We start from the raw sequence: 17,757 nt of genomic DNA, 5'->3' as shown, positions 1-17,757 counted from the left end.
CAACAACAACAACAAAAGTAGGATAGTGGAAAGAACACTTGCCACTGCAACTAGCAATTTTGTGACCTTGATTATCCTCTCTGCATGCAGGCTCTCATTCATGGTGGTGTTGCACTAGCTGATCACCAAATTCTTACCCAGCTCTTATTTACTATATTTCAATGGCATAATTTAAATAACAAGTTAATAACCAAATTAATAATTGAATAAGAACTATTCGAGTCCCCCATTAATCTTCATTGTGTTTCACATATTTTTTCTAACATATCATCTAATATCTATTTATATCAGAAAGGTAAGAGTACAAATGTTTTTATCCATAGCGTGTACACCAGTATTTCTCTTCCTTGGCTCCTTTAACCTTCTAATGACTGTATCTATAGCCTACTTTTCCTTATGAACAACCACATTTTATATAATGCCTGTCTATATTGCTAACTCTTAGATGTTAAACTATTTAATAAACAGCTTAAGACTCCAGGTGAAAATGTCATTGTGTAGAAACTGAACAGAAAGAAATGGATATAATAAAACATGACTGTGGACCAGGCACAGTGGCTCATACCTGTAATCCCAGCACTCTGGGTTGCCGAGGACGATCAATCACTTGAGCCTAGGAGTTCAAGATCAGCCTGGGCAACATGATGAAACCTTGTCTCTACAAAAAATACAAAAATTAGTTGAGCATAGTGGCGTATACCTGTGGTCCCACTTACTCGGGAAGTTGAAATGAGTTGACTTCTTGAGCCTAGGAGGTTGAAGCTGCAGTGAGACATGACTGAGCCACTGAATTCCAGCCTGGGTGACAGTGCGAGACCCTGTATCCAAAAAAAGGAAAAAAAAAAAAAAAAAGGACTGAAAAATATATAATGTTTAACACTGAATGTTAGAATTACTTTTTTTTTTTTTTTTGAAACGGAGTTTTGGTCTTGTTACCCAGGCTGGAGTGCAATGGCGTGATCTCGGCTCACCGCAACCTCCGCCTCCTGGGTTCAGGCAATTCTCCTGCCTCAGCCTCCTGAGTAGCTGGGATTACAGGCACGTGCCACTAGGCCCAGCTGATTTTTTCCATTTTTAGTAGAGACGGGGTTTCACCATGTTGACCAGGATGGTCTCGATCTCTTGACCTCGTGATCCACCCGCCTCGGCCTCCCAAAGTGCCGGGATTACAGGCGTGAGCCACCGCGCCCGGCTAGAATTACTTTAATAAAATACATAGTTGACAAAAAAATTCCATTTTTCTTTCATTCCCGTGGACACCAACATTGATAGAGACTCCATCATCTCTTGGCTGGGTATCTTCAAAGCCTATGGTCAGTAAATGTTAGGAACACCATTATCTCTTTCCATAATACCTAAATAAATCTGAGGATAAAAAACAGAATTGTGGATACATAATTTCTTGCTAGGATGCCTGTAAAACCACATGGTCAATACTGAAGGTAGTGAAACACCATCTGTATCCTGGAAAATTGCAAAAATTCATGGTCAATACCATGGTTGGGGCCACTATCATCTCTTAACTGGACACATGCAGTATTGCTTGGTAACTAATGTGGTTAAGGACATATCACCCTTTATCTGGACATCTAAAATATCCTAAGACCACTAACATGGTAAGGGACAGAACAACTTTGACCTGGATACATGCAAAATTCAGAGGTTAGCACTATACATACAGACACTATCATCTTCTAACTAGATACTTGAAAAAACCCCATGGCCACTAATGTATTAGACAAACACCATCTCTAACCTGAACACCTAAAAAGGCCAAGATAAATATCGCAGTAAGGGCACATCATTCCTTGCCTAACTGCAAAATCCCATGGTCGTGATCTTGATTAGGGTCACCATCAACTCTTATCTGGATGCCTGCACATTTCCAAGGAAAACACCTTAGTTACAGACATCTTCATAGCTTAATAGGATATCTGCAAAATTCCCCTGGTCACTATGGTGGTTAGTCAACATAACTTACAAGAATGCCTGCAAACAAACTTGGTCACTATGTTGGCTTAAGAACACCATTATTGCTTACCTGGATATCTCCTTTGGTACCAACATCATCTTGTACTTGGATGCAGGAAAAATCTTGCCTTCAGTACCATAGGGAGGTTTTCAATAATCTTTTAATTGGAATCTACAAAAACCCAAAAAGGCAACAGTGCTTAAGGAGAAATCTATAACCTTGACACCTGAAAATTCTATGGGTACTATAACCTTAAAAAAGAATCATAAAATTTACCTAGATACCAGCAAGTATCTAGGATCAACATTGCAGTTTTGTAGTTAGAGACACCATTGGCTCTTTGTTTTTTTGGTTTTTTTTTTGAGACAGAGTCTCACTCTGTCACCCAGGCTGGAGTGCAGTGGCGCGATCATGGCTCATTGCAACCTCCACCTCTCAGATTCAAGCGATTCTCCTGCCTCAGCTTCTTGACTAGCTAGGACTACAGGCACACGCCACCATGCCTGGCTGGTTTTTGTATTTTTAGTAGAGACAGGGTTTCACCATGTTGGTCAGGCTGGTCTCGAACTCCTGACCTCGTGATCCACCCGCCTCAGCCCCCCAAAGTGCTGGGATTACAGGCAGGAGCCACCACTCCTGGCCCAAGACACCATCAACTGTTGAGTGGACATCTGCAAAAAGAGCAATCAAGAGATGATGATGGTTCACCTAACAATAGTATTTAATTTGGGATTTTGCTGGTATCAGTTAGGAGATGATATGGGCCTTAACAATAGTAGAGAAGGCGCCATAATCTCTTAACTGGATCTTAAAAAAAATCATGTCAAAATTGTGTTAGGAATGCATGTATTATATGAACACCCGCAAAATTCCATGGTTACTTGAAAATTACGGGGCCCTTCAAATCTACCTGGAGACATTCAGATGTTCAAAGTCGACAACCTAGTTAGAGACACGTTGTTGTCTTGACAAGATAACTGCAAAAAAGAAAAAAAATGTCATGGTCAATATATAGGTATTGGGCAAAATTATAACTTACTTGGATACCTAAATATATTTTAGATGCTACTAAGGTTAAACATATACCTAAACTCAAACAGAAAGGGTTATTGCTTCCAAGTATTTATTAGGAGACTATCATTTCTTACATGAATACTCACAAAAAACCTCTGATAACACAAATGTTAGGGACCTCATGTATACTTACCTAGATATCTGAAGATCACGTGATCTGTAGGATGCTTAAGGCCCACATAATCACTTGTCTACATGCAAAATCCCCATTAATCATCATTATGAAGTTCAACATGATCTTTTTGCTGGAACTTGAAAACATATTATGACAAATGTGAATACAGACACCTTTTCAACTTGGACAATTGCAAATAACCTTATTCACTTCCATTAATGCAGGAAACATCTCTACCTGGAAACCTGCATCAACACAAGGTCTATACCATGGTTAAAGACACCATTGTTTTCTGATGGCACACCTGTAAAAATACTATGGATAATACTGTGATGCAGAACATATTGAAAATTACCTGGATGTGAGTCACTCACAGCGTAAAAAATATATTTTCTTGAAAACACAGAACAATAGGGTAACACGGTTACTAGAATTGTTTTTTTAAAAAAATCACATGGTAAACAAGTTTAGGCAAACAAACATCACTTACCTAGATATGTAAAGACCAGATGGTCTGTGATGTCATTAAAATGCACATCATCACTTACCTGGATACCAGAAATAGTCCCTGATAATGATCATTGTTAGGTTTGTTATAATCTCTTGACAGGAACCTGAAAAACACATTTTGATTGAGATATATATATGTATAAAAGGATACAATGTGTTCTATTTACTAGGATGCTTGTAAATAACTTTGATCATTATGAAAACATCAACTCTACCTGTATACTTGTAGTAATACAAGGCCAAGACCACTGTTAGATAAGACATTTGTTTTTAGGGCACCTGTAAAAATCCCATTGTTACTATTGTAGCTAGGAGTATCATGATAATTATCTGGTATGTGCAATTCCTTAACACTCAAAAGGTTAAATAAACGTTTTCTTAAAATGTAAAAAGGGAAAATTCATAGTTTTGAGAATTTATAAAGACGCTATCATTTCCTGTCCAAATATTTAAAAAGAAATCATGGTAACACCAAGTGTTAGGGACACAACCATCACTTATATCTATATGAAGATCAGATAATCTGTGCTGTGGTTTAGGTCTCTCCATCATCAGTTACCTCAAAACCAGCAATATCACATACTAATTACCACAGATAGGCTCACCATGATCTCCTGACAAGCCCTGGAAAACACATTGTGGGAAATGGGTTTGGTAGTAGTCTAATTCTACCTGTACAATTACAAATTCCCTTGGTCTCTTGAATCTTTTGGGGCCCATAAATGCTAGATAAGAACGGAACTACAAAGTCAAACTACAGGGAAAAGCACCCTCTAGTCTTTGACAGATACCTCCAAAAATCCACGGCTAATAATGTGGTGATGAGCAATATGATAAAATACCAAGATACCTGTGTATATGTCTATCAGTACAAGTGTTAAATATACATTATCTCAAAAGAATAATACATTAAAAACTCATGCTTACTATTATTAGGGATAATTTAATTTTTAAACTGCATAATGCCATAAACAAGGTTTATATAACAGTCATGAAAACACCATTCATTACTTACATAACTGAAAATAAGAAGGCATCTAATGAGTTAAGAGTCACATGATCTGATGCCTGTATACTACCAAACAACTTTTGGGAAGCCTGAAAAAGGCTGTAGCTTAGACAATCCCTCAACACTCACAGGGTTTAGCATATACTTTTGGTGAAACAGAAAATGGGAAAACTTGGCCTATCTGCAATTGGTAAGGACTCAATCATTTCTCTACCAAATACCGGGGAAAGAAATCATGACGGGAAGATGTGTAGGGACACACCATCACCGAACTAAGCCTCTGTGATATTCCCACACTGCAGGCTGTGGTGTAGGCCTGCATCAGCACTTGCTTCAGCCAGCAATGACCGCTACCCAGGATTAAAAGGCATGCTGTGATGCTGACACTCATCTGAAAGACATATTGGGGAAACTGCTTCGTCCACAACCTATGCTACAAGGACAATCACAAATACTCTTTTTTCACTGGCATCATTTCACAACTCATCGAGGATACCTGGATAACTGAAGAACTCTGAGGCCACAGCCTATAAGGGATACCTGCAGAAACCCCATGGTCCACATCAGGGTGACAGACAATGTGATCAACTACCCGTGCACCGGCATATCTATTGCACGGAGTGTGAAATTTATAAAACAAACAAAAAACCCCTTACCTCTGAATAAGCAAACAGTAAAATCTCACGCTTACTGGCTTTGGGAATCACTATTTTTTCCCAACGACACATATGTGAAACACAAGGTTACTCTAGGAGACTCAGAACCATCATTAATTACCTATGCAGGAAAGCAGAATGTCTTTCATGAGATACTATCACAACATCTACCTCTACACCTGCAGGAAACCATGGAAAAATCACTGTGTCAAGGAGAGTGCCCTCTTTCTTCAGGAAATCTGAAGCTCAGGTGGTCTCTATTGGTATAGGATTCATGTGATCAATTACCTGGTTACTATCCAGGGCCCCCAAATGGCCATTCTCAGACTGGCCTTGATCATGTGACTAACAGCAGCAGAAGAAATGCATTTGACAGGTGTTTTCCGGGATGCCACTTGGCACACCTGAAAGACAAAAAGGACACATACCACATGGCCTGGTCACTGCTGTACTTCTGGGAACCATCAACCTTACCTAGATCCTGGCAAAACTCCAACTTCACCTCACTGCTGGCACCATTACTGGCTCCGGACTGAGGATGGGTCAGAATTATCATTCCATCCTGTCGTCTGGTGGAGTAGGAGAATTTACCTGGACACCCACATCTTCCTCAGCCAACACGGACTCATGTTCAAGGCACATTTTCCCAAAGTTGAACATAGCAAGGACTAATGCTTACTAGCCTTGGTTGGCAAAGCATTGTTTCTTAACTGAATAACTGCATAAAATAAAGAACAGAAAATGAGATAAGGAACCCATGTCAGGACAGGGACAAGAGCCAGAAAGCCATCCGCATTTACCTGAGTATGGGAAGATCAGATACTCCGTGGCCTGCTTAGGCCCACACCATCACCGCCCTAAATTCAGGCACAGTCCTCTGCTCAAGCACAAAGAGGTTTCCTGTAACCTCTCCATGGGAACTTGAAACCATATATGTGACCAATGTTTCTATGGACACAGCATTTCTACCAGGACCCTGCAAACTGCCTGCTCATGATCATCATTGTGGTAGCCAGAATTGTACCTGGATGTTTGCAGGCCCTCCTTGTAGGACATGGCATTTTCTCTGGCCGGCTTCTCTGCAAATCCACCGCAGTTACTCCTATGATGCACAGTGTCACGTGAGTTCCCTGGGTACGTGCCAATCAATCAACACTCACAGGGTACATACCTCATACGCTCTCTCCCAGACTGAAAACAACAGGACCACCTGGCAAGGAGAACAAGGAGCCACTACCCTTTCTTACTGGAATACCCATAAACCCATCACACAGTAAACCATTCAGGAAAAGGAACCTCACTGACCTAGATACGTGCAGATCACGTAACTATGGTAAGTTTATGGCACACATCATCACTTACCCTGAGAGCAGACACATCCCCTAATCATGTCTCTGGTTAGCTGGGATTTCCTCCCAGGAACCTGGAAAACATACACTGAGATATATGCCTCAGAAACACACAAGGTTTTCTACCAGGGCACCTGCAAATCATGATACTCAAATCTATCACTGACTTACCTGGATGCTGGCAGGGCCCCCAAGCTCAGGGCCATGGTCCCAGAAGACAGTATTTCTTTCTACAGGATACCTGCAAAATGTCCACAGTCGTGGCTGTGGAGGGGAAGGAACGCCGGATCATCACCTGGTATTTATAGTCCCACTGCACTCACAGGGTTAAGCATTGTCTCTGAAATATGCAGAGGGAAAACTCAGGGTTTCCAGTATGCCAGGGAGTCTTATCTTTTTTCCTGGGACACCTGAAGCGAAATCATGGGAACAACAGGAAGGATGGACACTATCATCACTTTCCTAGACAGCTGAACCTCCTGTGGCCTGTGCATTGCTTTCAGTCCTTATCAGTGCTGACCTGCAGACCTGTATCATATTCACTGTGATGTCACGGTAGGAGTCTGAAATAGGCACCAAGACACATAGGTAGAAGGACATGGTGTTTCCACCAGGACTCCTGCAAAGAACCTTGAGTATTTCCAGCTTCATGGGACACACCACTCCACCTAGGTACTTGCAGTAATCCTAGTTGATCCTGATAGCACAAAACCACTGTTTCACGATTGGACACACTATAAATCCTAGGGACAGTACAGGGGTGGGGAATACAGTGATAAATACCTGGCTACCTGCAATCCCTCAACACTCACAGGGTTCAGCATATACTTTTGGTGAAACAGAAAATTGGAAACCCCGGCCTATAGGAGATTGGTCAGGACTCAATCTTTTCTCACCTGAATACCTGGGGAAAAAAATCACAGCAGGAAGACGTGTAGGGACACGTCATCATTGAACTAGTCTCTGTGACAGTCCCACTCTGTGGCCTGTAGTTTAGGCCCATATCAGCACGTACCTCCGCCACAATGTCCCATATTACTCAGCTTTGATAGGCTTGCTGCAATATGCTAACGTAAATCTGTAATATAAATTGTGAATAGTGTGACTGGTAGATGTATCATTCTACCTATATACCTCCAATTTTTTCTGGGCACTTTTATTATTTTGTATTCATCAAATGTACCTCGATACTTGTAGACATTTGAGGAAAACACCTTTTAAGAATCTTGTGCTTTCTTGATTAAATCCCCGCAAAATTCCTGTTGTTAATTTCATGGTATTCTACAATACAGTCAATTACCTAGATGCCTGTGGATTTGCGTAGCCCGGAAAGTGTTCAATACTCATCTGTCAACACATGCAATAAATTCTCTGCATTAATCATATTACTGGAGGCATATGTATTTTTTGACTGCATATGAAAAACAAGTTTAAGTTGATATTGTGTAAAAACGTTAATAAAGCTGATATCTGAACATACCAAGGTATTATACAAGTTAATAGGATCTTATCTGGTATCTGCATACTGGCCCCAAAGCCTTAAAGGATTACCTACAAAATACACACTAGCTTAAATATAAGGGACCCCATTTTACATACCTAGAAAATCCAATGCTCTGCATTGTGTAATTACCCCTTACTACAGGAAGCAGTCATCGTTACCTGTTTGCAAGCAATGCTTCATTATTGAGCATTAGGTGGTTCACCTCATAGTTTTGACAAGAACCTGAAAAATCATATACAGCGACTGTGTTTAAGGTTACAACTTGTTCTCCCAGGGTGCTTGTCTACAATCTTGCATGCTTCCATTATTTTGGAATACACATCAACTCCACCAAGACACTAGCTTTCATTCAAGGTCAACACATCTTTGTTAGAGACACTATCATGGGTGGTGATAACTGCAAACACATCTTTGTTAGAGACACCATCATGGGTGGTGATAACTGCACAGCTGATAATATCCCATGGTTGCTACTGTGGTGGGGAGCCCCAAGATATTTTCATGGATACATGGAAATCAATGATCACTCACATGGTTAAATGTAAATTTTCTGTGAAATATGAACTATGCAATAACATGCCTGCTAGTATTAGTAAGATACGATCACGTTTTGTCTGAACACGTGCCAAAAAGTATATGGTAAAACTTACTAGTATAAAAAATCCAACGATTTATGATTGGTTAGGGTGTGCATCATCACTTACTTAGACCAGAAATGTCTTTATTAGCATCCACTTTTAGTTTCATAACAATAACTTCACAGGAACCTGAAATGCAATGTGAATTATGTGTTAAAGGACACAATGTTTTCCAGGAGGACACCTGCACATAACCTGGGAGAGTTCTGTCCCTATGAGACAAATCAACTGTACCTGGACATTTTCAGTATTCCAAGGTCAACACTGTTGTCATACCAAACCATCATTTCTTTTGTTTGTTTGTTTTGAGACAGCGTCTTGCCCTGTCACCAGGCTTGAGTGCAGGGGCGCGATCTCGGCTCACTGCAACCTCCACCTCTCAGGGTCAAGCGATTCTCCTGCCTCAGCTTCCTGAGTAGCTGGGACTACAGGAGCATGCCACCACACCCGGCTAATTTTTTTAGTATTTTAGTAGAGACGATGTTTCACCATATTGGCCAGGATGGTCTCGATCTCCTGACCTCGTGATCCGCCCACCTTGGCCTCCCAAAGTGCTGGCATTACAGGTGTGAGCCACTGCTCCCAGCCTCCAACCATCACTCCTTGACCAGATACCTATAAAATCACATGGTTTCTGTGATTTTATAGGTATCTGGTCAAGGAATGATGGTTTGAGGCTGTAGTGAGGATCCACACTGTAGTGAGGATCACAATGGATTTCTGCCTGGATGCATACAATTCCTCAAACTCAGGTTTGCTATACATTTTCTCTTAGTTTCTAGAATTGATATGGGTTCTATGATTTATTTCCTGAATCCTTGCAAAACAATCATGGAAAAGGCAAAAAACAAGTGCCTGGGGCACTGTCATCACTTACCTATGTACATGATGATCAGAGGGGATGTGTTGTGTCGTATTTTTGTCCCACATAATGTCTTGCCTTGATACCAGCCATGTCCCACTTAATTACCTTTCTTAGACTCACACGATGTCTTAAACTTGGGTCTGAAAAACACATTGTGGAAAGTGCATTTGGTATTGTAGAAAATGTGTTTGGTAAATGTCTTCGGATACCTGAACACCTGCAAACTCCTTCGGTCACTTGTATCTTTTCAGGACCCATCGATGCTACCTGGATGCCTGCTCGATTCCAAGTTCAAACTACGGTAAGAAACTCCTTCCTCTCTTGAAGTCATGCCTGCAAAATGACCAATAACCTGGTGATAGGTAAGACTCTAAGTTACCTGGATACTGGCATATTCATCTGTTGCTGTGAGTGATAAATACACATTATCTCTAAATAAGAATACAGTAAAATCTCACATTTCCTAGTATTGTTAGGGACGGATTCTCTAACTGCACACATGCCAAAAACAATGTTAATGTATGTGTTTTGAGGATATCATTAACTACTCAGATATCTGTAAATAAGAAGGTCTCTAATGAGTCAATGTCATATCATCACTTACCCGGACACCAGCAATGTTTCCTGTTAAGAAACATATTTAGGTCCATTGTGATCTCTTGACAGACATCTGAAAAGCAGAATTTGAGATATGTGCTAAAGAACACAACTTTTCTTTCAGGACACCTGAAAGTAACCTTGATCACTGCCATCATGCAGAACCCATCAACTCTACCTGAATACCTGAAGTACTCCAAGGAAGTGTTGTTGTTGTCAGATAAGAACATCATTTCCTGACTGCACTCTCAATATTCCCATGAATACTACTAGGAGAGGAACACCATGATCGTTATCTAGATATGTGCACTTATTAACACTAAAAGCGTTGAACATAAATTCTCTACAGAATAAAAAAGTGAAAATTCATGGTTCCTCACATTGTTAAGGCCTATGTCATGCTTAGCTGAATAGTTGCAATAAACACATAGTCACAAAAATGTGACACTATCATCACCTATACACATGAAGATCGGATGGCCTGTGCTGTGGTTTAGGCCCACATCAACACTTACCTGGGCACCAGGTGAATCCCTGTGAATGACCATTTTGAAGTTCATCATGGTCTCTGGACTGAAACCTGAAGAACAAATTGTTACAAGGTTCCTATGCACACACTTCTTTCCTCCTAAACATCTACGGACAAAGTTGGTGGCTTTCTCCACTGCAGGACCCATCAACTCTACCTGATTACTTGTAGCATTCTACGGTCTGCCCTACTGTTAGGGAAAATACTTTCTGTTGACTGCACACTTCCAGAAGCCCTGTGGTTACATCGGAGAAGCAGAATATCATAAGAATTACTTGGATATCTGCAGATCCAACGCTCACTAGGCTAAACGTAAGTTTACATTACTATATAAAACAAACTCAACATGATTAATAGAAATAAGGAGATTATAATTTCATACCTGAATACTTTCAAATAACAGAAAATGGACAACAATAAGTAGAGGCCATACGACATCACCATGGCCCACATCAGCTACCTGGATACCAGCAAAGTCCCATGTTAATCACGTGCTCTCTTGACAGGAACCTGAAAAACAAGTTAGAGAATACATGTTAAAGGGCACATTCTTTTTCTATGAGGATGCTGCCAAATAACCTTAGTTACTTGCAATATTACTGGACATATCAACTCTGCTTGAATATTTGTAGTACACCAAGGCAAACACCATGTCAGATGAGATCATAATTTCTTGACTAAATAACTGCAAAGATCCCATGATTATGACTGCAGTGGGAAACACAATAATTACTGGATGTGAAAATCCCTCAATATTCACAAAGTCAAACAAACTTTCCCTAAAATGTAAAAAGGGCTGGGCGCAGTGGCTCACCCTTATAATCCCAGCACTTTGGGAGGCTGAGGAGGGTGGATTACGAGGTCAGGAGTTTGTGACCAGCTTGGCCAACATGGTGAAACGCCATCTCTACTAAAAATACAAAAATTAGCTGGGCGTGCTAGCTGGAACCTGTAATCCCAGCTACTCAGGAGGCTGAGGCAGGAGAATCGTCTGAACCCGAAAGGCGGAGGTTGCAGTGAGCCGAGATCGCGCCATGGCACTCCAGGCTGGGTGACAGGGTGAGACTCCGTCCTGCCTCCAGAAAAAAATGGGAAAAGAAATAACTCATGGTTTCTATTACTAGTAAGAACTCTTTCATCGCTGAATACATAAAGAAAAAAGGAACAAACACAGTAATGAGTATTTCGGACATCATTTACTACTTACCTAGATAGAGGAAAATCAAGTAGTTTTGCTGTGGTATAAGCTTCCACATCAGTTACCTATATTCCAGCAATGTCCCAGATCAACTACCATTGTTAGGCTCACCATAACCTCTTGATAGAATCCTGAAAAGCACATTATGAATGATGGTATATTTGATATATATCTGATCATACCTGCGCACCTGCAGATTCCCCTCACCATTTCTGTCATTTTGGGATCCATCAACATTGTCTGAACACTTCCAGAACTCCAATGTCAGTATCTAGGAAGAGACGCTTTCCTCTCTTAAATGGATACCTGCAGAAATCCCATGGTCATTATGTGGTAAACAATATGATAAATTAGCTGGTTACCTACATGTCCATCTATCACCATGATTATTTAATACATATTACCTCTAAATAAGAATACAGTAAAAGCTCATGCTTATTTGTACTGTTACACAAAATTAATTTACTCTACGCAAACCAGCCAAACACCAAGATTAGTATCAGAATTCTCAACATCATCATTAATTACCTAGGTATCTGAAAATAGAAAGGTCTCTGCTGTATAAAAGTCATATTAATTCTTACCTCTATACTATTAAAGACCTTTCCTAATAGCTGAAAATAAAAATATGCTAATACGAGTACTAGGGACACCACCATCACTGACCTAGACATGTGAAGATTAGACATTCTGTAGTGTGAAAGACCCACATCAATAATTACCATGTTAGTAACCATTGTTAGGTTCACCACAATCTTTTAACAGGAATTTGAAAAACATATTTTGAAGTATGTGTTAAAACACACTTTTTTTTTACCATGATGCCTGAAAATCACTTTTGTGACCTCCATCATTATGGCACATATACACTCTATCTGGACATTTGCAGTACTCAAGGTCAACAACACTGCCAGACAAAACCATTGTTTCTTGACTGGATATCTGCAAAAATCCCATGTTTAATACTGTGGTGAGGAACACCATGAAAATTATCTGGATATGGCAATGACTCAGCATCCACAGGGTTAAAGATAAATTTTCTAAAATATGTAAAGCTAAGAACTCATGGAGTTCCTAACACTGGTAAGGACTATGGTTTCTTACCTCAGTATCTTCATAACAAATAAGCAAGCAAACATGTTAACAACTGTTAGGGGCACTGTCATCAATTACTTTCTTACATGAAGGTCAAATGTTTTTAGCTGTGGATTAAGCACACCTCATCACTTACCAGATACTCACAATGTCCATCATTAATGGCCATTGTTAAGGTCACTAGGATCTCTTGAAAGGAACCTGAAAAGCATATTGTGAAAAACGTGTTTAGTACACCTCTTATAATACCTGGACAACTGCAAATACCCTCGATCACTTCTTTTTGTGACTCGTCAACGATACCTGGATAGCTCCAGAGGTATGAGACACCTCTCTAATAAAGATACCTCTCTCTTTTGAAGAGGTATCTGCAAAAATCCCACGTTCACTAGTGTGGTGATAGACAATGTGGTAACTTACCTGGATACCTGCAGATTTCTCACTTGCTACTAGGGTTAAGTACAAATTATCACTAAACAAGAATACAAACAATCTCATGCCTACTCTTCCCTGCAAACCTGTACCAAATCAGGTGACTATGACAGTTATGATCACCATCATCAATTTCCTAGATATCTGAAACTCAGCTCTCTAATGTGTAAATGCCCTCATTTCTCACCTTTACATCAGCACAGTCCTTACCTGAATACCTGTTTAAAAAAACAACAGTCCTGTAACCACAGTATTATAGGCCCCATCAACTCTTACCTAGGTAACTGAAATCTGAAGCTCTCTAATGTGTAAAGGCTCACACCATCTCTTTCCTGTCTTCTAGCTAAGTCCACTTTCACTATCACTGCTAGTTTCACTATCGTCCACTGAGTAGAACCTAAAAAACCCATGAAGGCAGCCATGGTTAGAGATACATCTTTTTCTACCTAAACCATGCAACAGCTCATGAGAACTACTAGCATTAGGAGAACCATCAACTTTACCCTGATTCTTAGAAAATATCAAGGTCAAAACCATGGACATGTCATAATCTCTTGATTGAGTACCTGTAAATATACCGTCGTCAATACTGAGATGAGAAACACTATGAAAATTTACTTGGAAACTTACAAATTACTCAGTCTTAACCAGGTTTCAAAACATTATCTCTGAACTAGTAAGCAGTAATGGTACATTCTTAAATAGGAATTATGGGAACACTATCACTTCTTACCTGAATATCTGCAACAAAAAACATGGTAACACAAATGTTAGACAGAGGTACCAACATCACTTATGTAAATTTCTGAAGGTCAGAAGGTCTGTTGTGTGGTAAGTCCCACATCATCACTTGCCTGGATACCAACAAAGCTCCATGTTAATCCCCATTGTTAGGGTTACCTTGACCTTTAGACAGAAACCTGAAAAATCACATTGTGACAGATGTGTTTAAGAATGCAAATTTTTCTAGCAGAACATCTGCAGATAACTTGTGTCACTTCCATCTTTACAAACCCATTAATGCTACCTGCATATTGGCAGAACCTGAAGGTCAACACATTGTTACAGGCACCATCATCTATTGTCTGGGCATCTATAAACATCTCATGGTCATTACGGTGGTGAAGAAAGTTATGATCACTTGCCTAGATACCTGAAAAGCCCTCATTCACTCCTAAGGTTAAACACACATTATCACTAAATGAGAAAAGTGGTTAAGCTAGATGTCATGGCTACCAATACTTACTGGTAGACCCAGTATCATTTTCTTACCTGAATACCTGCAAAACACGTGATACCAACAGATGTTGAGGACATCATTATCACTTACCTAGATTTTTGAAGATCAGATGGTCTCTACTATGTTTAAGGTCCACATAATCACTTACATGGATTCCATGAAATTCCTACAAAAACAACCAATATGAGTTTCACCATTATCTCTTGACGGGAGCCTACAAAACCATATGGCAGCAATAGTGGTTAGGGATACATCATCTACATGGACCTCAAAAAATCCCATGGTGACTAGTACTGTTAGGGGAACCATGAACTCTACCTGAATCCTAAGGTTTTAAGGCCTATGTCGTAGTTAGAGACTCCATCATCTCTTGACTACCAGCTGAAGAAACACATGGTGGCAACTGTGGTCAGCATACATGTCCTTCCATCTGGACCCCTGCTAATTCCATCCATACACTCACTACAATCATTAGGGCAACCACTAACTGTACACGGACACTTAGAGAAGTCCAAGGTCAACACAGTAGTTCTACACACTGTCTATTCACTGGACGCCTGCAAAAATCCCACATTTCCTACTGTGGTGAGACTCTGTGACATCCTACCTGGATACCTGCTAATATCTTTGTCCCTACTAAGTTTTGAGGCAAATTTTCTCAGAACTAGGAAACAATAAAATCTAATGGTTCCTGCTTGTGTTAGGTACACACGTTTCTTACCTGAACACCTGTAAAAACACATGGCTACGAAAAGAGTTCAAGACATCATCATCAGTTTTCTAGATGTTTGGAGATCATTTGGTCACTAATGTTTTTAAGGCCCACATCATCTCAGGATACCGGCAGAGTCCCATCTTCCTTGCCACTGTGAGTTTTATTGTCATCTTACTGAAACCTGCAAAATTCCATGGCTATTACTGTGGTGACATCACGATAACTGACCTAGACAATTGCAAAACCCCATGGTGTCCATTCAGTTAAAGCCCATGTTATTTCTTTCCCAGTTACCGACCCAATCTTATGTTTAGTGCTGTGGTAAATTTCATCTTTATTTACTTACTAAAACCATGCTGACAACTACCATTAGAGAGGTATTTCCTTTTATAGGACATCTGAAAATCCCAGGGGCACTACTATGGTTCAAGTCATCATTATCACCTAAAGGATAACCCCAAAATCCCATATTCACTTTAGGTTTCCCATCAGCTCTTGACTGGATACTGGCAAAGCCACCTTGGTCACCATAGTGCTTTGTGACATCATCTCTGACCTGAACACCTACAGAATCCCATGGTTTTCATAAGCTTTGAAAACTGTACACCTATTACATGGACATCTCCATACTGTCCAGATAGGTACCAAAGCTGGGCATACAACATCTCCCCGCAAACCTACAAAAACACCTGGTTCCAATCAACATGGAGTTCATCTTCCACGAGAAACAAGAAGGATCCCTCTGTGCGCAGCACTGCCTAAATAATCTACTTCAAGGAGAATATTTTAGCCCTGTGGAATTAGCCTCAATTGCACATCAGCTTGATGAAGAAGAGAGGATGAGAATGGCAGAAGGAGGAGTCACCAGTGAAGACTATCGCGCATTTTTACAGCAGCCTTCAGGAAACATGGATGACACAGGTTTCTTTTCTATTCAAGTTATAACCAATGCTTTGAAGTTCTGGGGTTTAGACGTGATCCTTTTAAATAGCCCTGCCTATCAAAAGCTTGGGATTAATCCTATAAATGAAAGATCTTTTATATGTAATTATGAACAACACTGGTTTACTATTAGAAAATTTGGAAAACTCTGGTTTAACTTGGATTCTCTCTTGGAGGGTCCAGAATTAATATCAGATACATACCTGGCACTATTTCTCAGTAAACTGCAAAAAGAAGGCTATTCTGTATTTGTTGTTAAGGGTGATCTGCCAGACTGTGAAGCTGACCAACTCCTGCAGACCATCAGGGTCAAACAAAGAGATCGACCAAAACTTACTGAAAGAAAACTACCACTAGAAAAACAACAAAGAGACCATAAAACAGTCCTTGAAAAAGTGTCAGAAGAAACTGATGAATCTGACGTATCAGACGAAGATGAGGAGGATTTTCAGAGGGCCCTAGCACTGAGTCATCAAGTAACCAAGAGAGGAGATGCAGATCTCCACAGAGCTATTGAGTTAAGCATGCAAGGTACTTCCAGAAACACATCGCAAGATCTTCCGCAGACATCGTGTGTAACTCCTGCTTTGGAAGAGCTGAAGAAAACAAAAGACTATTTTGAAAAGGATGAGCAAGAACAACAGCAGAGGAAACAAAAGTCAGATCCACCAGGTCACAGTTCATGTCCATCCGAAATGCCAACAACAAGTCTGAGAGGAACTGACAGTGATCTCAGTGATGACAGCAATGAAGACATGCTCCAGGCCGCTGTCGACATAGTTTTAGATGCTGTTAGAAATAGTTTGAAAATCAGTGAAGATAAGTAAGACCTTTAGAAATGATTTAGATAGTCATACTTTCCAACATTATCCTGTGTGATTATATTGTAGGATCCATCTTGGTAATCTGTCAAAGAGATGAGGAAATAAGACTTTTAGGTGGTTTGCAAACAAAAGGGACAGCACTGTAGGACTAAATAATGATCGTTCAACTACTAGCCAAAGAGACACCCAGCAATTAATTAAATTTACAACAGCTTTCAAAATGTTCCTTCTTCTTTTTTTTTTTTTTTTTTGAGTATGCAATATCTAACGTGTCTAAAATTGGGGCATTTATCTGTTTGTAGACCAACTAATTAGCTCTTGCCATAGAACTTTTTCTATATAGTCTCTTCTACTGCAGATAATGTGGCTCATTTTGGTTGCTTTTATTTCTCATGAACCAATTTAATCTTTGAGGAAAGTATCTGTTGTCTGTGTTGATCATAGTGATGGTTTTAGAAGGGTAAACAGTTCACCCTCCAACTATGTATTGTGC

At 40.1% G+C, this 17,757-nt stretch overlaps 1 protein-coding gene and 1 long non-coding RNA gene across 2 annotated transcripts; one reads left to right on the top strand and one right to left on the bottom strand.

The window, feature by feature from the left end:
- Positions 1 to 1,252: 1,252 nt before the first annotated feature.
- LOC116556662 lies at positions 1,253 to 6,813 on the bottom strand. Its single transcript, XR_004271113.1, has 3 exons — positions 5,625 to 6,813; positions 2,883 to 3,775; positions 1,253 to 2,143 (listed from the first exon to the last, which is right to left on the bottom strand). It is a non-coding gene; the product is annotated as an uncharacterized LOC116556662 (long non-coding RNA).
- Positions 6,814 to 15,734: 8,921 nt separating this feature from the next.
- On the top strand, positions 15,735 to 17,479 carry ATXN3L (ataxin 3 like). Its single transcript, XM_032285907.1, has one exon. The coding sequence runs from the start codon at positions 16,203 to 16,205 to the stop codon at positions 17,265 to 17,267; it is 1,065 nt and encodes a 354-aa protein (XP_032141798.1). The 5' UTR covers positions 15,735 to 16,202; the 3' UTR covers positions 17,268 to 17,479.
- The last annotated feature ends 278 nt before the right edge of the window (positions 17,480 to 17,757 follow it).

The sequence above is a fragment of the Sapajus apella genome, unplaced genomic scaffold (assembly GCF_009761245.1).
Source record: "Sapajus apella isolate SASKATOON/1434 unplaced genomic scaffold, GSC_monkey_1.0 scaffold17, whole genome shotgun sequence".
Classification (NCBI taxonomy): domain Eukaryota; kingdom Metazoa; phylum Chordata; class Mammalia; order Primates; family Cebidae; genus Sapajus; species Sapajus apella.
Note: the sequence above shows the minus strand (reverse complement) of the source record. Positions and strands in the feature narration are given on the sequence as shown.